Source organism: Sorex araneus, chromosome 2, assembly GCF_027595985.1.
Source record: "Sorex araneus isolate mSorAra2 chromosome 2, mSorAra2.pri, whole genome shotgun sequence".
NCBI lineage: Eukaryota > Metazoa > Chordata > Mammalia > Eulipotyphla > Soricidae > Sorex > Sorex araneus.
Genome location: NC_073303.1, coordinates 110,787,447 through 110,813,267, shown reverse-complemented (window position 1 = coordinate 110,813,267; position 25,821 = coordinate 110,787,447). Strand labels below are relative to the sequence as shown.

Sequence of the window (25,821 nt, the reverse complement as noted above, 5' to 3'; positions counted from 1 at the left end):
CAATAAATTAGAGATCCTCTCTGTTCACATAGTATTTCACAGTTTTGCTGTTGTTGCTAACACCCTCAGTTCATCCACGTTCTGTTAGGGAAACATTGGAGACAAATTTTGGGCTAGAATTCTTTAGGAGTCAGTGCATGCTATCTCTTTTCCATCTTCATAATTTAGATTGTGTTTGAAAATGAGAAAGAAAAGGAGATTTGTGGCCAACACCATATCTCTGGGTATTGAGATATTCTGCTCCACTTACCATGTTCACTTAAGTCAAAGAGAAATTAAGGAAAATGGGAGGACAAGACATTAAAAATCATTCTATTCTTTGGTGGGGTGGAGGCTACACTCAGCAATACTCAAGGCATACCCCTGACTCTGTATTCAGGGGACAATCTAGGGTGCTAGGGATCAAATTTGGGTTGACTGTGTACAAGGTAAGCACCATACCTGCTGTAACATCTCTCAGGTCCTAAGAATTATTCAACGTCTTATACTATTCAGCAGTTTTATCTTCCTCTCTGCTGTACCCTCTTTTACACATCATCTGCTTACAAGTGTGGTTCATTAAGCCTAAATTAAATTCCATTCTGCATGGCAACTAAAATGTGGCACTCACTTCCCATCCCCAAACCCCAACTTAAGATGCTCTCAGGATGCATAGACTCTTCTATTTTAGGGTCTATAGATTTTAATTGAGATCATAATGTAGGCAAATGAAATGACGAGACTACTTTTTTCAGCTGCAAAGTTTAGACTCTGGTCTAATTTAATGGTAGGTAACATGACCTGAGAGTTTTAGAAAAGTTAGTCATATCCAAAATATTATTCATATATGATCTTGTTTAATAATCACAAAAATCCAATAAATTAAAAATGATTAGATTGACATTTTTATAAAGGGTAACTATGGGGGATCTCAGTGGTTTTCTCTCTGTGGAACTCTCCTTTTTTGAATGGAACTCCTTGAGATAATTTCTCCACAAATCTTTTTTTTTTTTAATTTTTTATTGAATCACCATGTGGAAAGTTTCAAAGTTCTCAGGTTTATGTCTCAGTTATACAATGCTCAAACACCCATCCCTTCACCTGTGCCCATATTCCACCACCAAAGACCCCAGTATACCTCCCACCGCCCGCCCCCCACCCCCATCCCTGCCGGCTTAGTTGATAAATTTCACTTCATTTTCACTTTATCTTGATTACATTCCATATTTCAACACAACATTCACTATTGTTGGAGTTTTCTCCCAAGAAAGACAGCCCTACTGCCCATGCAGCATTTGATAATTAGTTTTCCATTGCTGAAACTGGAGAGATATGAAGTCCCACTGTTTCAAGTACACAGAGTTTTTCCCCCCTCCTTCCCGCGCCATCAAGTTCATGCCTGCTTAATGAATAGTCCTCATATTATGGCTGACACCACGCTGCCCTACGAGAAAAAAGGATATTTCCAGTCCTCTGCTGGTGTGGGGCTATGGCTTAGTTCAGTCTAGAGACATGGTTACAAGTAGTTTCTGGAACCGGAAGTGTCTAATTAGGCTCCGGATTCTGGCTGATCAGCAATGTCTCGGCCACTCAAAAGTGTGGCCACCCGGGTCGAGTCTCGGTGGAGCATGCACTGGTATCGGCCTGAGACTTCCCAAGCGTCCCACTGTTCCAAGTATATAGTTTTTTTTCCCCCTCCATTCCCGCACCTCTAACTTCGTGCCCGCTTAATAGACTTCATAATATGGTGGACACCACACCGCGGCGTTTCTCCCAGAAAAGGGAAAAGACCCGAGAAAGAAGGATATTTCCTCACCTCGGCTGGTGTGGGGTTTTGGCTTAGTTCACAGTCTAAAGAAATAGCTGCTACTTTGATTACCTTCAATATTTCAACAAAAAACTCGGTACTATTATTTGGAGTTTCCCCCCACAGTAAGATCTGCTAAAAAGGAACCTTTTCACGTTGCTGACAATCAAGAGATATTAGCCAAACAGCAGCCGCGCGGTTTGGGATTTTCATATGAAGTCCAGGGAAAATTCTTTTGGTAATTGCATCACTGCAATCTTTTACTTCCCTTTCGTGGTGCTCATATGATGGAGAAGCCTAGAGAGAAGAACCGTGCCCCGCTGGAGGCCCATGGGCCAGTAGCTTCGATCACACAGTTTGGAGGCATTTTTGGGGCGCTGCTCGTGTCCAAAGGAGTTCAGTTGCCTCCGGGGTCGAGCTCGCGTGGCGGCAGAAAAGCTCTCCACAAATCTTAATTAAGCTTGCATGGTTTTGTACATTGTCATAGTTTTTGACATTCTGCTTTAAGTAGTAACATTAGAATTTGCACTCCATAGACAAGCAAACTGAAGGACTGGTCATCATTGCAGTATCAGAATGGAACATATTGTGTGGCATAGCCTAGTCATGTAAACACACCTGTCAAATGAATAAAAGGGAAGTTTATTCATCTCCTGGCTCATGTTACAGGGCATACCTCTGGATGGCCCTGGTCCATCTCATCTACTTTCACTCTTTGCTCTTTGCTACATGAAAATTAATCCCCTTCTACTGCACCTAAGTTTTAATACATGACAGCTAGACAGAATATATTAACATTAAACTTTCCAATTTACTCAGATGACACAAAGTTTAAAGGTCTGTTCCCTTGACCAGATGCTTTCATGTTTTAAAAATGCGAGTCACTTAATTTTATGCAACTCTTTAACAGACATCAGAATGAGACTAATGATGACATTTACATAAATAAGCTATCAATATTAAAATAACACCATGAATACTTTAAATGTAACATTAATTAAAAACATGAATTAATTTTATTGTTAGTCACTAAGACCCTCAGGACAGCATTATACTTCTTGAAATATTTATATAAATTTTATAATTTTTTTTGTGTGCAGAGTGATATGAATGATTTGCAACATAAATAAACCTTGAATTTTTAAACTTTAAGCTTAAAGAAGTACTGTCTTTCATTTTGTCATTACTAGCATATATTTTGAAATATAATTTACCTGCTATAAATTGTAATTTTTAGTAAATTACAGTTGTGTAATATTATTATTTTCTAATTTTGGAATGCAACACGTCATCCTTGATGTACTTTATACACGCAATAACTGCTATTTTTAAGCTCTTAATTCCTTTTCTGAGATAGTGGTATAGAAAAGACATGGGTAACATTAAAAACCATGAAGAAATTAAATTAAAAACCTGCACTGAGTATACAACCGATATTATCAGTATATAGTTGATACAACTATAACTTGCTGTGGAAACCTCCTTCCTCTCACTTTTTTTGTTTGCACTTAAAAAGTGAGTGCCTGAGATATCTGGGGCACTCAGAGGGGGATGGGCCAGCCCAAGGTCCACACAACCAGATCCCTGGCAGCTGCTCGTTTTACACTGCAAAATTGCCATCATGCCTTTGGCCAGAATCCATTGTCTTGGGACTTAGCCTCATCCAGAAATTAACCTGCTGAAAATTCAGGTATGTGGGTATTTGTGACTGAACTCCCCAGGCTTTCTCAGAGTTGGGATGGGCCACCTCACCCTACCTCCCAGTACTTCTGGAAGCCCTGGCATTCATGTCCATACCCCAAAGCTGCTGCCCAGTTAAAAATTAAAAAATATATATTATTGAATCACCATGAGATAGTTACAAAGCTTTCATGATTGAGTTTTAGTTATGCAATGATCAAACACACATCCCTCCACAAGTATAGCTTTCCCACCACCAATGTCCCAGTATCCCTCCCGCCAACCCCAATCCACCCCATCCCCTGTCTCTATGGCAGGCAGTTTCCTTCTTACTCTTTCTCTACTTTGGGGTATTATGGTTTACCAGTTAAAAATTTAACTCCAGCTGTACCACCCAGTTATAAATTCTAAGTTTCCTGGAGCTTGTAGCTACCTTTGTGGCCCCATGACACCACCAAACTCTACAAAACGGATAACTCAGTAGTTACACACCATATTGGTTGGGATGTAATGTAGATGACAATCAATCTCGATTAATCAGACAGTAACACAGAAGCTTAACTTGTAATAACATTTTAGTAATCCCTCAGACAAGGACTTAATGTCTCCATGGTAAGATACAACAATTTACACTAATTTTCTTCTAAGGAAATATTTGTTTGATCATTCTGTAGCAATTTATTTCTAACAATCAATATAAAATAAATTATTGTGGGCTTGCTATGGGGGCAGGTTTGAGGGGGTGACTAGAAAAATTGGAGACAATGGTGGAGGGAAGGTGATAGTGATGGTGGAATTGTGTTGGAATATTGAATGCCTGTAACAAATTATCATTAACAGCTTCACAAACCACAGTATTCACATAAAGTATAGGGGGTAAAATGTACATAAGTAGGCCTTATCTATTTCATTTAAACTCCAAATTATATTAGCACAGAATTTCTTTTAAAGTTTTATTAAAGACAGGCAAGTCATGATTATTACCATAATGAGATCCAAATATAAAATAAAATTTAATGCAATATACTTTAGATCCCATATTTGAGAATATGCTTATGTAATGAGGATAAACACTTTATTATATTGTATTAAAGAGTTTTATTTTCCTATTTACATAGGTTAAATCTAATAGGTTACATCTAATAGCCTAGTTCTCCCTCTTGGAGAACCTGACAAGCTACTGAGAGTCTATTGCCCACTTGGGAGAGCCTGGCAAGCCCACCATGGTGTATTCATATCCAAAATACAGTAACAGTTATATACATACCTCTTGGAGAGTCCAGCAAGCTACCGAGAGTATCCCGTCCGCATGGCAGAGCCTGGAAAGCTACCTATAGTGTATTCGATATGCCAAAAACAGTAACAATGGGTCTCATTTCCCTGACCCTGAAAGAGCCTCCAATCATTGGGAAAGATAAGTAAGGAGAGGCTGCTAAAATCTCAGGACTGAGTGGAATAGAGACATTATGGGTGCCCACTCGAATAAATCGATGAACAATGGGATGACAGTGATACAGTTATACATAGGTTAAAATCATATAGCAATCACAAAACAGCTTTTACTGATTTATTTCTGGATCATTCTATTTTCCATTTTTTAAAGTTTTGTTTGGACAAGTAATGTAAATTTATTATGTTCCTAAGGGAGCAGGTTGGGAATGGGAGGGAAAATAGTGACATTGGTGGAGGGAAGATCTCACTGGTGATGTTGGAACACTAAATGCCTGAAATGACTGTATAGTAAACAACTTTGTAAATCATGCTATTTTTTTTAATAAAAGTTAATTTTTTTAAAACCTGAGTATCTGGATACTTTTAACTTGCTAGGATCTTGTTAGGCAACGTAGAGAGCAGAGGGAAAGCTGAAGTTGTGACTAAGACAAAGGACCAAACAATCTCAGTGGGGCAAATTTCCCCATGTTAGTGTCTTCTAATGAAAAGAGGCTAGGTTATGCTATAAAAACAAATAATCCATGAATTTTATGTGTCTTGACCCTTTACATACTAGAAATTAGCGATATTGAATTCCAAGAGAGCAGAGAAGTTTCCAGCACCACCCCAATCACACTGCAAATCAATGAATGGCAATGAAGATTGTCATTGTTTAATGAAATGACGTAAGGGAAGACTGAGATACCAAAATTTTAGCATGAAATTCCTTCTGGGGGATGAATTCTTGTTTGGGTAAAATACCCTGATAAGCATGTTAGTATGAGAGCTGAGAGCTAACCAACCCCCAGAAAATCATCTCTGAATTACTACGAATGTGATAATTTAAAAAAAGAAGTTTCCATTATTCCAAGAAGTGGAAAGAAAAAAGAGCAAAGGAAGATTGAAGAGATAGAAGTGGGCAAGATGGGAAGACTGAGGCAAGGTTCTTGAAAATCCTGTGATAACCCTTAATTGATTAGTATAATGACTAACGTGTTTTTGCAAAGCAATGATGCCTATGTTTCCACTTTAAACTTCTCACATGGAGACAATTTAGCTACCTCTTTCATCTGTGCTCTTAAATTTCAGTAAATTGATTATGCTCATCAATGCACCATGTCCATAGATCTGTTCTCTGGGTAGATGGACTTAGTTTTATGGGATAATGCCTTGCTAAATGAAAAAGACTTAACATAGAAGGAACTCAACAGTAGGTAGTCACCTATTGACTCCTGGTACCTTTTTGTTCCCAAGAAAATGCCAAAATATAGGGAATATTTCAGATTTCCATAAGCCACAGTTTGTGGTTAAGGTCAAATATCTAAATGATATTTGAGATATCTCAAAGGAGACATCCCACCTTGAGTTGATTATAATAGCATAAAGTTTTTTTTGCTATATTTATTGTGATTCTTGAATACAGTCCTCAAATTTGTAATTGTAAATATGTCTTAGGAGTTTTTGGTTCTTTTCGATTTTTCCATTTTCTTATAATTTTAACCATCATAGATACCAACCTAACTTTGCATAACTCTGATGTGGCCCATAGGTAAACTACAAGTTTATACCACTAAATTTCATTTCTGGTTCTGTATAACAAATACATTTTAGGAACATCATTTCAGCTGAAGAAGTGAGGGGATTCTCTAGGTTTTTGTGAGTGGATAAGTGTCTGAAAAATTGGTGCCACCAAAGGGGTGGCATTGTGGAGTGGAAGGGACTTTTATTGGCAATAGCTCTAGATGCGTGGACAATCACTGGGACCAGGAAACTTGAATATGCAAAGCTTCCTGCTCCATATATTGCCAGTGGGTTACTCCCTCTTCTAATTTCAGTTGTAATTATAAGAAAGATAAAATGGAAAAAGAAATATTTGTGCAATGATTGGGAAAAGTCAATTAGTTTTGCACCAGTGAGAAATAATGCAGAACTCTTCTTGGCTTATTATAAACATGCTCTCCACATATATTTTTAAATATGTACTTACTGTCTATGTGTACTTTTAATAAATAGAATAAATATATCCTACAAGTTTTAGTAGAAAAAATGGACAGGAAGTTTTTTTATTTTAAGAATAAAAAATTAAGGGCTGGAGCAATAGCACAGTGGGTAGGGCGTTTGCTTTGTACGCGGCCGACCCAGGTTCGATTCCCAGCATCCCATATGGTCCCCTGAGCACCACCAGGGGTAATTCCTGAGTGCAGAGCCAGGAGTAACCCCTGTGCATCGCCAGGTGTGACCCAAAAAGCAAAAAAAAAAAAAAAGAATAAAAAATGAAAATGAAGCCTAGGTGTGCAATAATTAAGCAATTATATGTCAAAATTGTCTTCTTTACTTCCATAAGGCATCAGCCTGCCTGCTCTCTTCCTTTCTCTCTCTAGCTGTCTTCAAGAAAGCATAGATATAGCTAAGACATGCAAGCTTAATAGCCCAGCCAACTCCAAATGTTTTCTAAGGCAAAACATTTCTAATTTTGGGGAGTCTATTACAGTTTTTTACCCACATGTTAGTTGATTTGACATATAGATTTGAAAGTACTCTGTAATTTTACAAAGTGATTTTTAACAGGCAGAAATGCTTGACAGCGGGATAGCTTCATAATAAAGTACTAACATGGACATGCTTTGTACTTATTAAGATATAACTATTGCCTTTAAATATGAAATGCACATTAACTATTGCACTTAATCTTTGTAATGGTACTAAGAGAAAATTAGTTATCCCATATCATATGTGAGAACAGCTTTTGTTACGTGTCAGTGAGGTGGATTCAAGTCTATATACCTATAAAGGGGTTTGTTCTTGACCTCTGCTTGCTGCTCTGCCATTCCAGCTGAGGTCTGCCTGGCGCTGGCATCACTGAACCTGCTCTGACATGGGAAGCAGAGCCCCTCCTTTCTGGCTAGGTCTCAGCAGCCTCCACACCTGACCTGTGCCATATTAATGGTTCCCACCACAGCACCTGGAGCACGCGGCCATGTGAGACAGGTCTACTCAACAAATTACACATTGTCGCAGTTATGCTTCCTGTCATCTGGTGACGATGGGCAGAGAAGAAAGCAGTCTTCGGCCTAATCCCTTAGCATCTTCCTCTAACTAAGACCTAGCAAAGCAAGGTCACTAGAAAACTGATGGGGAAACCATGTAGAGTCCCACCACAATGACTGAAACCCGACTGTGAACAGCTTTGTAACTTTGTTTCTCACAGTGATTCTAAAAATATATATTTCCTAGAACTATAGTAAACATTTCTAATTAAAAAATAAGATATAAACAATACCAACAAGCTCACTAAATCTTCCGGCAATATCTTTGGCGACATCATGATGAGGATGTTCAATGTAGTCAAAGAAATGATGGCATAGGTAGTTGGTGAAGCACAGGATAGTGTAAGAGTCAAAATAAAAAAAAATTATAATCAGAAATAAACAGTGTGGTAGCCGATATAAAAATCTCAGTCAAGGTTCTGAGTAGCAGAGCAACAGCAGCTGAGTGAAGGATTAAGGAGCTTCAAGATGAGGACAAAATGGCTACGAAATAGCAGAAGGTAGAAAAGAGTCTGAAAAAAAAATGAACAGGATACTCTGAGAATGGGGGGTGCGATAGCAAAAGTCCTACCTGCCAAGAGTTTATACCCTTGGAGGTGTAGAAAAGAAACAAGAGTGAAGAGGGTAATATGGGTAGACATAAGGGCTCTGAAAAGAATGAAGTGTGCAGTTGGACAGAACAAAACGATGAAGCTGACGGCACACTGCTTTCCTTGGAGAGATCGGAGAGCACTTTGAGAAGTTGGTGTCTGAACTGAGACCCTCAGGAGGAAAAGCTGGTTTCAAAAGTCTCGTATCCATCTACAAGTCTCCCATGTCACACAAAGAAGGAAAAAAGACAATCAAAAAAAGAACATAGTATTGGCGAAGACCATTTTCCAGTAATGAAGTTTACTCTTTTGGAAAGGATTTTTCAGTGCAATCTATCTATTGTCAATTATATACCATGCAGCTCTCTAGAAGAGGCATGACTGGATTTTTTACAACAAACACTCTGGATTTTTGTTGTTGTTTGTTTTATGTTAATTACATTAAGAGAATATTGTTACATCCTCAGTAGTTTGTTTTAGATAAAGAACTCCAAAGTGTAGGGGCCGGAGCAATAGCAAAGCAGGTAGGGCAGTTACCTTGCACACGGTCAACCCAGGTTCAATCCAGGACATCCCATACGGTCCCCCAAGCACCGCCAGGAGTAATTACTGAGTGCAGAGCCAGGAGTAACCCCTGAGCATTGGTGGGTGTGACCCAAAAAGCAACAAATAAATAAATAAACAAATATTTTTTTAAAAAAACCTCTTAAGTGTATTTATTATAATGTATCACATTTATTTTTGAAACCAGGAGAAAGATGCTTATGAAGGTTCTTAGGGAAAATGATGGGCATGTCACACTCCCATTAGTCTTTTCACATCTCTTAATATCTTAGTTCAATTATAATTTTTGGTAACCTTCCCAGTTCCTCTCATTTTCATCTCTCATCTTCTGAATAATAACTTGCTATGTGTTTGTAAACATTTATCTGAAGAATAATAACTGAAACCCTTTGTAAAAAATGCTTTGTAATGTAGAGTGACAAGGATAATTTTGGCCTAAGGGTATTGGAAGAGATATTATTTCTTGTGCACTATCATTACTTCCACAATTAGACTAAGCCAGAAAAGATTCACCTCCTTATGACATGTCCTTGAAAGACAGAAAAATATTTGGATTCATATGACAAATCTTTCATTTTAAGTTGTCTAACTTTTTAGAACAAAGTTATAATTTTCTGTGCCAGTAATTTCTAGTTCCGGAGCATGATATTTACATTTTATATCCACTAGACACTCTGATATAGTGTGTAATGTGTGAGTTTTTAAATTGACAGAGTCAGACTTAATAGTTCCAGGGGCTAAGATAGGAGTTTCTAATTTCTTGAGTTGACATTGAAGTTAACTGGACCAGTGACATTCAGTTTTCTCATACTCCTTGTTCAGGTTTTGTTAATGATTTGACATAAATATTAGACAATGCTGTGATATATTTGCTAGTTATTTAAAAAATTATTAAGACACTGTAATTTACAAAGTTGTTTATAATTGAGTTGTTTCAGGTATAGTTCCAACACACATGCTTGCTAGCTTGTAATAACTATAGTATGTCACTCAAACCAAAAGGATGACTTTTTGAAGTCAATTATCTGAGATTAAAAATTCTCAGGGAGTGGAACTTATGTCTAATTACTAGAGTTTAGCTTGAGCTTAGAGTTCAGACGTTAACAGAACAAATTTCATCAAGGCTAGGAATGAAGATGAAGAGGGAATAATGTGTCTATTGATGGGTTGAACAATGAGCTGAATTGTCTCCTATGTTTTTTTAGTTTTCTTCTTTACCTTTTCTCCTAGTGAAAAGCAGCTTCTGTGATCTTTATCATGTTTAGCTTAATAGTAGGCAAGATATTGGAATTGTATTTGTTGACTTTTGGAGGAGTTAAGTTAACTACAGCCAAACCATTAAACCTGCTTGGTCCTACAAGTAGCCAACAAGCTGGGAATTTCTCAGAAATTACCAACAACAAACAAAATAGCTTATTATTGATGTTTAGGATTCATCATATCTCAATCTTGTTAAAATCAATCAAATGGCATTAAGGAAATGCACTTGAAAGGATTTTTAGGGGAGTGAAATATCATCATGTTGCATATTTTGGCATGATACTATGATGGTAGACATGTATCTTTATACAAATCCATTCCATGTACAACACTAAGGTGAACCTTAATGTAAATTATGAATTGTGAGCATAATAATGCATCAGTTTTAGTCAATGTATCATTCTAACGTAGGATTTTGAGAATAGCAAAATTGTGCATATATGAGGTAGGTAACTTATAGGCAAGCTCTGTATCTTTACCTGTATTTCTCTGTGGGTTAAAGGCCTTATTGTTCATTGTTCAACTTTAAAAATTTAAACATATTTTGCTGTGGATATATCACTTGTATCACTTGTATTACTTGTCATCCCGTTATTCATCAATTTGCTCGAGCTGGTGCCAGTAACATCTTCATTCGTCCCTGTCGAGTGCTAGGGTAGCCCAATGGCATCTGCTCACTCCAGGAACACGAAGAGCCTCAAATTGTTCATTCAGGGTTTTGGCGAAGAAGTCTGACCATCTCGTAGGTCTGTGGCCAGGCGTTCTTTTGACATCCAGTGGAATCCAGTCGGTAACAGCTCTAGTCCAGCGGTCATCTCTAAATTGCATTACATGTCTGGCCCATCTGATTTTCGATGCCTTGGCAAATGAGACAGCGTCCCTGATTCTTGATGGATTGTCAACGGAGGTCGGGACTCCGGATTCCTTCTCTCACTTGAGTGAAACGTGATACTCCAAGCATAGCTCTTTCGATTCCTCTTTGGGATACCCAAGTAGCATTCTTATCCTGTTTTCGTAGGGCCCAGGTCTCTGGATATATGATACTTTACAAATTTAAACCTATGTTAGCATTTTCATTATGCAGAATTTACACAAACTAAAGCTTATTAAATATGTCCATAAATTATTTCTCAATTTTTAATGTGAGTAACAATATGAAATACCTGGGAAGTGCTTTGTTACCTCTGAAGGAATAAGAGGGTGACTTTTTACTCACAAGAATCTTCTCAAAGTGGTTAAGCACTGTACTAATATCATTGTGGCTATGATATTAGGACAGAATAAAGCAAATTTATTCATTGGTATTATATAAAAAATAAAACAGCCCAAAGTAAAGAATTTGAACTCAGAGATCCAAAATTTACCAACTGAGCATGTTTAGCATGAGAACATGGTTTTTTTTGGCTGAATTATCTACTGCTCGCCCCCCCTCCCCCCAACTTGATTTCAACACTGTGACTTACAAAGTTGCTTACCATACAGTTGTTTTGGGCATTCAATGTTTTGACACCAATTTTACCACTAGTGAACCTTCTCCCCACAGTTATACCCAGTTTCCCAGCCACCCCCTAAGTCTGCTTCCTTGGCAAGCACAAAATAATTTATTTTATACTGCTTGTTACAACACAGCGGGTAGGGCGTTTGCCTTGCATGCGGCCAACCCAGGTTTGATTCCTCAGTCCCTCTCAGAGAGCCCAGCAAGCTACCAAGAGTAACCCGCTCTCATGGCAGAGCCTGGAAAGCACCCTGTTGCATATTGGATATGCCAAAAACAGTAACAATAAGTCTCACAATGGACTTACTGGTGCTCGCTCGAGCAAAATGATAAACAATGGGATGATAGTGCTACAGTGCTTGTTACAACAAAATGGTTAATGGAATTTTGATATGTCTAATAGGTCAGATTCACAGAACACTAATAGACACATGAGAAAATGTTAACCATCATTGATTATCACTGTCACTGTCATCCTGTTGCTCATCAATTTGCTTGAGCGGGCACCAGTAACGTCTCCATTGTGAGACTTGTTTGTTACTGTTTTTGGTATGTTGAATATGCCAAGGGTAGCTTGCCAGGCTCTGATGTGCAGGTGAGATACTCTTAGTAGCTTGCAAGAGAGGCAGAGGAATTGAACCTGGGTCGGCTGTGTGCAAGGCAAATGCCCTACCGTTGTGCTATTGCTCTAGCTCCATTGATTATCAGGGAAATGAAAATCAAAATCACAATGAGATATCATCTCATATTAGTGCAAATGAACAAAGATTAGGAACAAGTGTTGGCAGATATGGGGAGAAAAAGGAACTCTGCTACACTGTTGGTGGGATTGAAAATTGGATAAGATTCACTGGAAAAAGAATGACAATTTCTCAAAATATTGAAAATAAATATATCACATAATCAAGCAAGTCCGCTCCTAAATACCTACCTAAAGAACACAAAAACACCATTTCTAAAAGGCAGGTGCACACCTTTGTTCATTGCAGCTCTGTTTGCAATAGCCAAGATCTGGAAACAACTCAAGTGCCCAACAACAGATGAGCTGATTAAGCTACTAGAAAAAAAGAAATCTTGTGTTTCTTTTTTGAATTAGTAGCTGGTGACTATATGGATCAGAGTGGAATGTTTAAAGGCCTATAATCTTCTCAATCAATAGTAGAGAGGTTTTATTAGAGCAGACAATGAGTTCATTGTTTTTAAATCTAGGAATAAACAATATATGGTGATTCACCTACTGTATATCAAAAGGTTAAGAAGAATATAGTATAAATTGCATTAAGAAGAACCATTTCTTATTCACTAATATCAGTGTCTATAATAAAGATTATCAGAAGTGACAGAAAATTAATAGTGAGTGGGACATTGCATCCATCACAAAATTGATTTCTACTTCTATTTCCTTCTATAGATCATGGCAGAGGGACACCTGAGTTTATCATTTACTAGCTTTCTTAGGAACTACTTGTTATGCCAAATCCTATAAACTTTATCAAAACCTGTTCATCCTGTTTTGTCATAGGATTTTGTTGCATACTTAAAATAATTAAAATATGAGAACACTGCTATGGTCTATAAAATACTATTTTTTTGTAGCAGCTTAATATGGACACTATGATGCTTGGAACAAAACTTTTCTGTGAGTAAGTATTCTGATGAAAATTCAGAAGAAAATCTTACTTTGAGATTCTGAAGGATAAAGGGGAACATTATCTGAGGCACGTGAGTCTTTTAAACATTTGTTGCTGAATCTAATGTCCTAAATAATGTATGTTTCTTTTAATTTTTTAATTTTTTATTATTTCACCGTGGGTATCTATTTTGTTTGTTTGTTTGTTTGTTTTTGTGATGAAATGAACATTTGTGTTCTCTTTCCATGTTAGCTGATATGGAAGGAAATAAAAGTTGTCATTATTTGCTTTCTGACCAGTAGCTGGGTGATTGAGTGAAGAGTTTAAAGCTACATGAGGTAACCTCAAGTCTCCCTTTCTTGTAGGATGCAAATTCAAACCCTGAGCTAGGGATGGTGGTGGTAGGATTTGCTACCATTGAATCAGCAGCACATTAAAATGTGGACTCAGTGGAAGCAAATATAAATACAAAAGTAGAGAGGAATTGGTTGCAGTACTGTGTGACTGTGCTGCCATGCAGAAAACCCAGCTGCCTCCCCTTGATGCTTGATGTGAAAAGCAATGGCTCAGACTTACAGGGGAAAGCTTTGAGGCAGCTTTGGTCCTGTCTCGTGCACAGCCTCCTGAGAGCCAGGCTTGTCAGCCTTGAGTCAAATAAATCCAGGCTTCAAGATTCAGAGGAAAAGATGAACTATGTCTCCGTGCTCTTGGCATTCATCCGGGGACTTGCTGTGAAAATCCTTCTTCTAAGATGAGTTATGGGTCCCTGAGGCCTTTGACTAAAGTAAAGTAAACTCTATGTAAAAACTAAATGGTGGCATTACAGATGATGACAAGAAGACACTGAATTTTTAAGTTCATGAATTCAGTGCTTAATTTTTAGTGGAATTGTGCAGTAATAGACCAACTGTGAAACTATTAAATAGTTCTTTGTCTAAGTTTCTTTCTTTAATGTCTTTAGATAATGCCTTTGGACCTTGAAATCCTCCCTGACTTGTCAGCGTGAATATAATAGAAGAGAGACATATATAGGTGTGAGAATATGAAACTAATAAAAAAAAAAACTACTTTAGAGTTTGTCAGTTAACTCAATATCCAACGCAGAGGATTCTTTAAGGGTCAATTAGTAGCAGGAACTTGGAAAAGGAAGTTGTGAGAATGGAGCCTAATCTGTAAAATATGCATTTCCTAATAATTAGACACTTAGCTCCAATATCTCCCTCCTCCATGCCCCAAAATACTGGTTTATTCTTTATTATATATTTGCATCTATTAGATTTATTGAAATACTTCATTTGTTGTGTTTGTATCAATATTTTATCAAGTCCTTTTTCAAGGAATTGCATTTGCATTGAAACATTTCTACAGCCAAGTTTTTTTTAAAGTGGCAAAAAAGGAAAGAGCAATACAGTCCCAATTTATCAAGAAAATAAAAATTCATATGGCTTTCAGTCTGTTTTTTAAAAAGTATAAAATATCTGGAAATGGTTTGTGTTTTACACTCATTTACTTTAGATTAAAATAAAAATTTTATAGCACTTTGAAATACAATCCAATTAAATTTCCACTGTCTTTGTTTTCATGTTTCTAGATAGAACTTTGCAAAAAAAATCACAGTCAAGGAATAACCATAAAACCACCTTGCTAAGGAAATGCTAACCTAACTTAGAAATAATAATTTTATAGTCTAGAATCCTTACTAGGTGATAATACTGATTGAGTATGCATTTCTTCTTTATTAGGGACACATTCTGAATGGCTCTCTACTGTTAGGTATGTAATTTTAGGGAAGTATAAACTTATTAGTTGAAAAAGTTGAAACCAGAGAGTTTCAGGGGTCTGCTGAAGTCAGACATCTAATCAGGTTCAAGTTTCTGGACGTTCTTTCTCAAAATATTTTATCTTTGATGGATTCTTATTTTTGTAGATAATACTTGACCTTCTGTTAAGTTTGGGTCTAGTGTCTCAGGAATAGTCAAGCATTTTATTTAAATATAACCAAAGGTATAGCAACTCACATTTATATAAAACTGGTAATATACCAGAAAGACCCTGTGAGTATCTTCATCTTACATATAAAAAAATAGAAAGCCACAGAAATCAGGTAACTTGTTCAAGGTCAGATATAAAGAAAAGGTCAAATCAGAAACCAAAGTGACCTATCTGTTTTAAAACCAAGGCATTAAACCACTTTACTATTGCTTCATACAAATAAGAAACAGCCAAACTAGATGAATAGCTGCGTTTCATATTTTAAAATAAGCAGTATCATAATCCTTAAAACAGCAAACAACAGCAATATTAAGTATGTCTGAATTTGGAAGATGTAAATCATGAGAACTTGGTCTTTTTAATCCATCTGGATTGATCATGATGGTTTGAATAAACATATACATTTTTTGCAAGCGAAATGCCAGACCATGTATAAACTGCTCATGTAAATTATTTTTGCATCAGTATTAGCTACTGTTTGTAAAATCTTATTAAGAATTTTTTTGCTGATACCAGCTAGCACTAGGGAGCTGAACGAGTTCTTCAGTTGTGTCGATGATGTTCCTGTGGTTGACAGAGTATTCCCAGAGGTAACTTTCATAAACTGAATCTTGCCCCTTCAGTTGCTACAAGTTTGTGATGAAGAGTCGGCAGAGAGGACAACCTGTAATTCAGGATGGTTTGGACATTGGTTGCCTGGGAAACTGGGATGAACAGCATAAAGCCCACCAGAACTGTCTGTCAACAAGGAGGGGATTTTCTCTTTTGATTTGTGTTGCTTTCCAAAAGCATATTTTGTGACTTTTGTGGAGCCTGACTAAGGCCATCATCCCTGCTGGCCATTGCCTGCCAAAGTGGGTCAAAGGTCTGTAAGGGAGGATGGGAAATTTTTCTAAATACTGTGAAAAATACTGGGAGCAAGGGAGGATGCATGGGAGCAGTTAAAAAGAGTTCATAAGAGGACAAGATGAATATTTTACATAAGACAACCGGCAGATAATTTTATCACTACCAATCAAAATCAAAATTGATGGAGGCAAAACTGTTTTCAATATCAAAATTATTTGGTGTATTCCATTCTTTGCTGCTCTTCTACTTATACCTGAAGTTTTTGTTTTTAATCAAGAAATTATCTTCAAGGGTTGACTTAGAAATTCACAAACCTTTGAAAAAGTAGTACCGAATTTCCCAATATTTAAAAAACAAACACACTTCATTTTAAATCCAAAAACATATCATAAATGAACTTATAAACATTTTGTGGATATGCATATGTGTGCATATACTTAAGACAAATGAGGTGAATTTGCTGATTGTGGATCATATTGAACTTCTAAGTGAAAGGGAAGCCTCAGTTTTGCCTTGCCAGCTGCTTATGAGCAGTCCCATTTTTGGCTGCCCCATTTACATTTTTAACATTCCTGTGGTCCCACGGGTCTTTTAATGAATAAGAAGATAACAGTTCCCGAAGATCATTGATTCTGCCCCAGTCCTTATGCTCATCAAGACTACGTAACAATAAACAGTAACTTACGGTCAAACAGATAACCCAAATGACCTAAACAACCAGACAATTCTGTAAGGTCCCTGCATTCTTTTTGACATTTTTGTCACCTAATAAGAAATACAAAGACTCAGTTCCCCCCTAAAAAATGGGTCATACTTACTCCTATTCTTAGTTCCTCCTCTGTTGGGGAATTTCTTTTCCTTTTTCCTTTTCCTTTCCAATAAGTCTTTCTGTTTCCAAGGGAATTTCTTTTCCTTTCTCTTCTACTTTCCAATAAACTTTTCTATTTCCAACTCTAAGACTGAGCACCCTTATTATTCAATATTTTCATTTTTTGAAAATATGGAAGAATTTGGGATCCATGGACCAATACAGATAACTATTGTCATCATCTTTATAAATAAAATTATAAAGGATAAGATATCATCGAACCTATTTTGTTGTTGTTGTTGTTTTTTGGGTCATACTCAGTGATGCTCAGGGGTTACTCCTGGCTCTGCATCTCAGAAATTACTCCTGGTGGTGCTCAGGGGACTATATGGGATGCTGGGAATCGAACCCGGGTTGGCTGCATGCAAGGCAAATGCCCTACCCGCTGTGCTATTGCTCCAGCCCAGAACCTATTTTTTTTTTGACCGGGCTATGGGCTCATTGTTGCTGCTAGCTGCTAAAAGAGTCGACTGTTTCAGGAGTCACACTCAGCTGTGCTCAGGACTTTATCCTGGTTCTGTGCTCAGCTACCACTCCTGGTGGGGCTTGGGGAAACCTGTGTGAAGAACCTATTTCTTTATTGTCTTTTTTTTGTTTGAATTTCTCTTTCCTCTGTCCCAGTCTTCACCTTCATCTTGTGTCAGACTACACTTTTCACAGTTCCTCAATCCATCCTTATCTCACAGGCAATTTACATAAAAAATAATTAGCATGATTATTCATGCTTATTTCCTCTGCCCCTCTCGGAGAGCCCAGCAAGAGCCCGGCAAGCTACCGAGAGTATATCGCCTGCACGGCAGAGCCTAGCAAGCTACCCATGGTGTATTCGATATGCCAAAAACAGTAACAATTCTCACAATGGAGATGTTACTGCTGCCTTCTAGAGCAAATCGATGAACAACGGGATGATAGTGATACAGTAATACAGTGATTCATGCTTATCAATAAACAGTTTGCTTATGTAGATGAGCTAGCACAAAACTCATATGAAACCTCACATTTCCAAACTGTTTCTTTCCTGTTGGTATCTAAAGCTACATTCTTCCCCCCACCCCACCCAATTGGACTGTTGACTGTCTTTTCTCCTTTGTACTTGTCATTAATGAATTTAGTGGAACTTGAAGCAGTTTCCCTTATTTCTGGTATTCTTTAACTTGCATTCTATTTCTCTTTGACATGCTGAAAATACACAGGAAATGACCCATACTTTATAATGTGGTAACACGTTGACTCGATGAATTAATAATTTATTTTCTTGTTTTTTACTTTTGCCTCAATAGAATAACCAATAATTTTGCAAATTTAAGATAAAGGATAAACGAGAGAAAGAAAAGTTTTGGTTTATTCTACTAAAACTAAACCCAGAACTTTTCCTGAGAGGAAAATGACCTCTCTACACCTTTTCTACGCCTTTGCTACACCTTCCCGAGCAGAGGTAACAGTAAGTGAGGCAATGTGGTCATATGAAAGAACCATCACTTTTATATTATGGATGAGGGTGTGTGAACCCTTAAACAAAAGGTAGAGCTTTCCCTAGATTGATAGCAGATCTAGCATCCTCAATCCTGGACAAAGATGACTTCTCTTGCCTCCCTCAAGCTGCCCTTGACACTGTTATGATATGCCGTTCTTCTAGGAGACGATATTTATTTGGTTAGTGCCCATCCTGTGAGGTTCCTGCTCAGTAATCTGGGCAAAAATCTTAAGAGCCTTGGCCACTGGGCTAATCTAGGACTAAGTTATTTTGCTGGTTCTCAGTAGGAAGTTAGTACTGATGGAAAAATGAAGGACTGAGGACCAGTGGCTGGGGTTCATGTCGTTATCCATTCCAGCATGCTTCTGAAAAGTTACTTTTTGACCTATACCAAATGCATATATTGTTTAACTAGCAGTTGCAGAGGAAGGTACTCTGTAATGAAACCAAAGTCAAATCCTAGCAGTCTTGGAATTAAAGGACTCGGGAGGAAATCAGAAGACTGTTCCTAAGAGTTGTGAAGGGTTTCCTTAGATGAGATATTTATCTTCAGCATATAAGACCCTGACCAGGGGTAGCATAGATCCTTTGGTTCTGGTATGACTGAGGCTGTTTTTATTTAGAAGCTGAACCTGTTCTTCCTTCTCCTGCCTGTCAAAGGGGTTTCAAAGCTGCTGCACCAGGAACTGTTTCAGATTACAGACTTCAGAGTAACTAATGACCCATGTCCTCCCGTCAGTGGAGATATCCCAAAATGGTCCAGGGAGAGAAAAACTAAACCTTGACAGCTGCCTAGAGATCAGTTTAGAACTCAATCTCAGGCGAAATGTTTCTAGGTTGAGAGACACCCCCACAATCCCATGCCTTCCCAATGACAACAAAGAACAAGAAAAAAAAAAAGGTCTGGGCATATAGAAGGGGCACTGTTTTACATTTCACTCAGGTGTGCCCTGAAGATTAAATCTTTCCATCAGCAATTAGAACAAAACTCTTCAGCTCCTCCACCCGCTTAGAAAACATGATGAAATCAGATAGCACGGGAAATATGTATACACACACACACACACACACACACACACACACACACACACACACACATACACACATGCTTCAAAGGATTGGTTTTACCTGCCAGTCTTTCAGGAAAGAGTTTCTGTAGGTGAGCGAATGAAGCCAGGTGATTCTTTGGAGAAACCATCACTTTAGCAGAATGAGCAAGAACATTAATGTAAGTGGCTTGTTATTTTAAAGGCTTGGAAATCTTTTTATTTTTCCTTTTGAAAGTGGATGAACAATCATAGAGCTGCTTCGCTTCCTAAACTGGACAGTGAGTGAAACAGCAGCAGCGACAACAACTGTAGCAGTCAGAGCAGCAGACGTTAATTTGGGTCACTATGGAGTTTCTTGAAAGAACTTACCTTGTGAATAACAAAACCACCAAGATGTATGCCTTCACACTAGACAGGTAATAGACATCTACTCTTGCTTCACATCTTTCTGACTCTCAAATATGCATTCGATTCCTAGATCCTACTGCTTCAAAATTGGAGACTTTTGCCATGCAACCTGGGGAGATTGTATAAAATTTTATAAATTTTTGACTGATTTGTAGAATTCTTATCTGGAAAAGTGCAATATTGATAAAATTGATTTGATTCCTTAAATATTCTAAATGAATTCTGGACATATTTATATTAATGTGTTTTTTTAATCAGTAGTTTCTCAGAAAATAGTCAAGTGTAATCTAGAATATTTACCTCAATTGTTTCAACTCTAGATATAGATATTAATTTATCTAATAAATTGTACTTAGAATAATCTAATCAAAACTATTCTAAGAACAATTTAAAGTATATTATATTTATTTATAATTTTGACTAAATGCAATTATACTTAAAAAGTGTAATTTTTATTTTACTTTTGATTCAACTATACCTGAATATACTTTTCAATAATGTGACAAAATCATGGTTATAGTAATATTAAAGTTACTACCTTTTTTTTAAATCACAAGCCATGTTTGTCAGGTATATGCATCTTTAATAAACAGAAGTTTTTAATTTTCTATAACTGTAGTTACTTTTAATATCTCCCACAGTGAAATTTCCCCCTTATTTAGCAAATAATCTCTGAACACAGCTGGAAATATAACGCAGAAGGAAGCATTCCTAATTCCAGATCTCAGGCCTCCTGAAATTTTGAGTTTCATGTAGCATACATATAAAAAAATAAGCAATTACAAAATGGCATCTAAGCATTCTAGAAGTCTCAGGGAGAATATATCAAGAGAGCCTAGATCTTAGCTGGTCTTTCTATGTCACAGAAAGATTTTCAGAATTGTTAAACTGACATCTATAAAAGATCTACAAAAGAAAAAGGAATTAGAGTTAGGGTAGGGCAATCTTAAATAGAATATAGGGAATATTTTTCAGACTGAGATGGTTGACAGATGAATAGTTCAGAGACATATGAGAACAAGAGTTTGAAGTGTATAGGGAATTCAGTCCTGCAGAAGAATAAAGAGAACACAATACAAACTGATGAATGAAGTAAAATCTGAGGTGAATTCATGTTAGAAGTAGATTTTTAAGATCCTTATACTTTAATAATGTATGTGATGTTTTGGATTTTTTATAGAATCAAATCAGTATTCTAATGAAAAATGACATTTTTACATGTAGTTTGAGCAACTACAAAAGGAATTTTTCTTAGGATATCTATAATTTTGTTAAAAATATATGATACAGAATTTAACATGATGGGTTATAAGTCAAAAGTAAAGCATCTATATCATCTTGTAGGAATAATTTTTCTTTGAAATATTAGATCTGGTTTATTGAGGTTATAAAAATAAAAACCTTGTGTTTGGTCAGGCAGAAATTTTGAATAGAAAATTGTTAATACCACGCACGTTATTCATAGAGCCTGTGTACATTATTAAAATAACATTTCCCTATTTCCCTCCTCACTAAACTATACCATAGGCACTCTATTATGCAAAAAATGCCAAACATTTATAGCTAGAGTCATATCTACCTCACAAATGAGTATAGTTTTTAGTCTGTGGTTATAATAGAACTGTCAAGCACATTTTAATTTTATTTTCAAATTAAAAAATTAACTTAGAAGAGATGTTTTGAAGAAAATTTCGAGCCCTCACTTTGTCAGGAAGAAAACCAGATCCCAAAGAAAATAAATGCCATTTTTCGTTTGCTTTTGGCCACATCTGGCTGTGTTCAGGGTTTACTTTTGGCTCTGTGCTCAGGGATGACGCTGGTACCTAAGACCATTTACAATGACAGGGATCAAACTTGCAAAATAAAAATAAATAGATAAATAAAAAAGTTGCTTTTCTTTTTTTTAAGAAAATGTTTCTAAATTATTTCTAAATTATATTTCTAATTTTCTAATTTTATTTATACTTCATAAAATTTATATATTTTTATATTAGCACAGAGGGTAGGGCATTTGCCTTGCATGCGCTGACCCAGTTTGATTCCTCCACCCCTCTCGGAGAGCCCAGAAAGCTGCCAAGAGTATCCCGCCTGCACAGCAGAGCCTGACAAACTATTCATGGAGTATTTGATATGCCAAAAACAGTAACAACAAGTCTCACAATGGCGACGTTACTGGTGCCCACTTGAGCAAATCGATGAACAATGGGAGGACAGTGCTATTATAATCTATAAAAATGTAATATTTATTTATAAATTTGTAAAACTATAAATTTATAAAAATTTTATACTTCAAAGTTTATAAAATTATAATTAATAAAATTTAATTTATAAAATTAATTTTCTAATTTTCTAAATATACAATATTTCTAAATTAGAAAATATTTCACTCCATTAGGCAGGGATGTGACTAAGAAGGAATATACGCATGTACAATGTTGGTAATGTAAGCTGATACAGACTCCAGAAAAACTGTCTGAAGCCTTTTCAAAGAAATTTAAAACAAACAATCAAGTGATCCAGTAATTCCACTCCTAAGAATCTATCTATAGAACAAAACACTCCCACTAATCAGAAAATATATACACACTTCTCTGTTTATTACAGCTCTATTTATAACAACGATAACTCAAGAATTCGAGTGCCCAATGAGAAATGAGCGAACTTGTGCTAGACAAAAACAATAGAATACTACTCAGCTATGACAAAAGATAAAATTTTTCCTTTGCTGCAGCAAGGATGGGACTTAAGGGAATCAGGCTAATCAAAATAAGTCATAAAGAGAAGGATAAAAATTGGATATGGTCTTACTCATTTGTGGTCAATGGACCGTGTCCAATGAAGACAAACTCTAAGACTCTGACCAGAGAACTGAAGTTACAGAGAGGATGGGAAATAGGTTGAAGGAGTTCAGTGACTGTGGTGGAGGAACACTGGCACTTTGGTGGTGGGAGTGTGTGGGGTGGGGGAGGAAGGGTGGGTAACGTTGTGCCTCCAAACATATAAACATCAACACTTTTGTAAAGCAAGGTTACCCAATAAAAGCAAATTTAAATATCTTTGGTTTTAAAAGCAATACTGTGGAGAAAATGAAAGGACAAGTCATGGAAAAGGAGAAAAATACTGGCAAACTATACATCTCATAAGAGATGTATATATATATATATATATCAGGCAGTTATAACTTAATAACAGAAGTACAAATTTTCTCATTTATAAATGGTGAGGGATTTGTACAAACAGTTCTCTTAGAAAATATACAAATATGCACATGAAAAATGCTCCAATTCATTAGCTATTAAGGAAATGCAAATAGAAATTACAAAATGATACCACTTTATACTAACAAGGACAGTGCTAGTTAAAAGTTATTGGCTTGGATATAGAGGAATGAGAACTCTCCTACATTGCATATTGGGATGTAAAACGGCACCACCCTTCGGAAAAAGGGCTGAAGAGATTATAGGGGTGAAGGTTTATGTTTTGCATGCAGTCAATCCTGGTTTGATCCCTGCACCTTATGGTCCCGTGAGCATTGCTCTGGAGGCCCCCAAGCATGCCACAGTGCAAGGTGGTCCCCAGCACCAGAGGGCTGGAGCATTTCTGCATCCTCAGGTCCTCACATTAAGCAGCCTACCAGGTTGATTGAATATCTTTGTGAGGGGACTCTCTCTGGTCCACCTGAGCACTGCCTGTGAGATACCCCCTAGTCTTTCCTAAAAACAAAGGAAAACAGTCCAGTAGTTTCACATAACCAAGCATTTAGGTATCTACTTAATTGAAATGAAAACATAAAACCTTGTATAATTTTTTTTCAAAACAGCATTATTCATAATATTCACTATTCATAACAGCTAATCGCCTGCTACAATCTAAAAGTCCATCAACGGATTAACATAAAAGGTTGTACATCCATATAATGGAGTATTTTTTGGAAATCAAATGCAATAAAATGCTGATGTACTGGTATTTGCTAAAACATACTTGAACCTTGAAAACATTATGTTGAGTGAAAGAAGTCATTCACAAAAACCATATCTTATGTGATTTCATATTTATGAAATGTCCTAAATAGGCAAATTTAGAGATGGAAAGTAGATTAGTGGTTTGCCTGGGGTAAAGTTGCTTGTAAGAAGATTGAGAACTTATTGCTAATGGGTATAGGGTTTCTTCTGAGGGTGATGGAATGCTGTAAATTAGATTATGGTGATGGTTGCACAACTCTGAAAATATGCTAAACCCCATTAAATTTTATATTAGGTGGGTCATTTTTCTAGTCTTAGAATTAAATCTTGATTAAAAAAAATTTTTTTTAAAAAGGTGGTGGGGAATTGGATACCAGGTCTGGGACAAGAGTTTTATCTGATTTGGTAAACATTTCTGTTCTCCACTCCCTGTAATTTTCCTCAAATGTTTTTTTCACATCACCCCTTTAACCCATAAACATATTAATCAAATGTAATCTTAACCATTATGTACTGAATATCTACTATGTTCCAAGATAGACAGAGGAGAGTGGTAGGTTGGGAAAACAGAGTCCAGGAAATGCCAGGGGATAATTACAATGTTATTGCTTTTTGATATTGATTCTCTCCTAGAAAGGTATATCAATTCCCACGATCAGTCCACACAGAACTGATAATTTTTAAGTCCTGTCATCATTAAATGAATTTGAGAACAAGGAATGTAGACAAAGGGCAAAGATTAAAATAGCTATGACTGGCACCCAGTCATGAACAAGTTTGTAACCGTGTGGCTCATGGTGATTCAATAAAAAATTTTTTAAAAACTCAACTATAAAAAAAACATAATATAAAGAATTTTCAGAAGTTTTAAAATTGATAGAAATTTGGAGAACTATATTATGTAATGAACCAATAATCCTGAAGCTTCCCTAGAGAACTAAAAACAAATTAAAAGATATGTGAACAGTCAGGCATAAAGAATCATTGTATTCTTTGTTAAATAATGCCACAGAACCTTCTCGAGGGTTTTCTCATTCCTCCCATATTACTTAGAAGGTTGAGAGCTAGAAAGCTTTCTTAAAGTGCCCTAGTTGTTGGAACTAACATGTAAATGGAATTAGAAAATGTTGCAGTTCATTTATAATGTAATGAGGTAAATGGATAGATATTTAAAGATATCACTTGTATCACTTATAATCCCATTGCTTATTGATTTGCTCAAGTGTCATCCCATTGCTCATTGATTTGCTCGGGTGGGCACCAGTAACGTCTCCATTCATCCCTGTCATGTGTTAGTGTAGTCCAATGGTGTCTGCTCACTCCAGGAACATGAAGAGCCTCAAATTGTTTGTTCAGGGCCCTGAGGAAGAAGTCTGACCATCTCGTAGGTGGGTGGCCAGGCGTTCTTTTGACATCCCACGGAATCCAGTTGGTAATGGCTGTAGTCCAGTGGTCATCTCCAAATCACGTTATGTGTCCGGCCCATCTGATTTTTGATGCTTTGGCAAATGAGACAGTGACCCTGATTTTTGATCGTCGAAGGAGGTAGGAACTCCAATTCCTTCTCTCACTTGAGTGAAACGTGATACTCCATGCATAGCTCTTTCCATTCCTTTTTGGGAGACCTGAATAGTGTTCTCATTCTGTTTTCGTAGGGCCTAGGTATCTGAGGCATATGTTAGTGCAGGAAGAATGGTGGAGTCGAAAAGATGTGCTTGGAGTTGGAGATTCTTTG

General features: G+C 36.8%; 1 protein-coding gene across 1 annotated transcript in view; it reads left to right on the top strand.

Annotated features, from left to right (window-relative positions):
* The first annotated feature begins 20,061 nt into the window (after positions 1–20,061).
* The window catches only part of SLC30A8 (solute carrier family 30 member 8), a 45,152-nt gene continuing 39,392 nt past the window's right edge, over positions 20,062–25,821 (top strand). The window contains exon 1 of the mRNA XM_004607773.2: positions 20,062–20,132. Coding sequence (XP_004607830.2) covers positions 20,062–20,132 — 71 coding nt within the window. The remainder of the gene's footprint in view (positions 20,133–25,821) is intronic.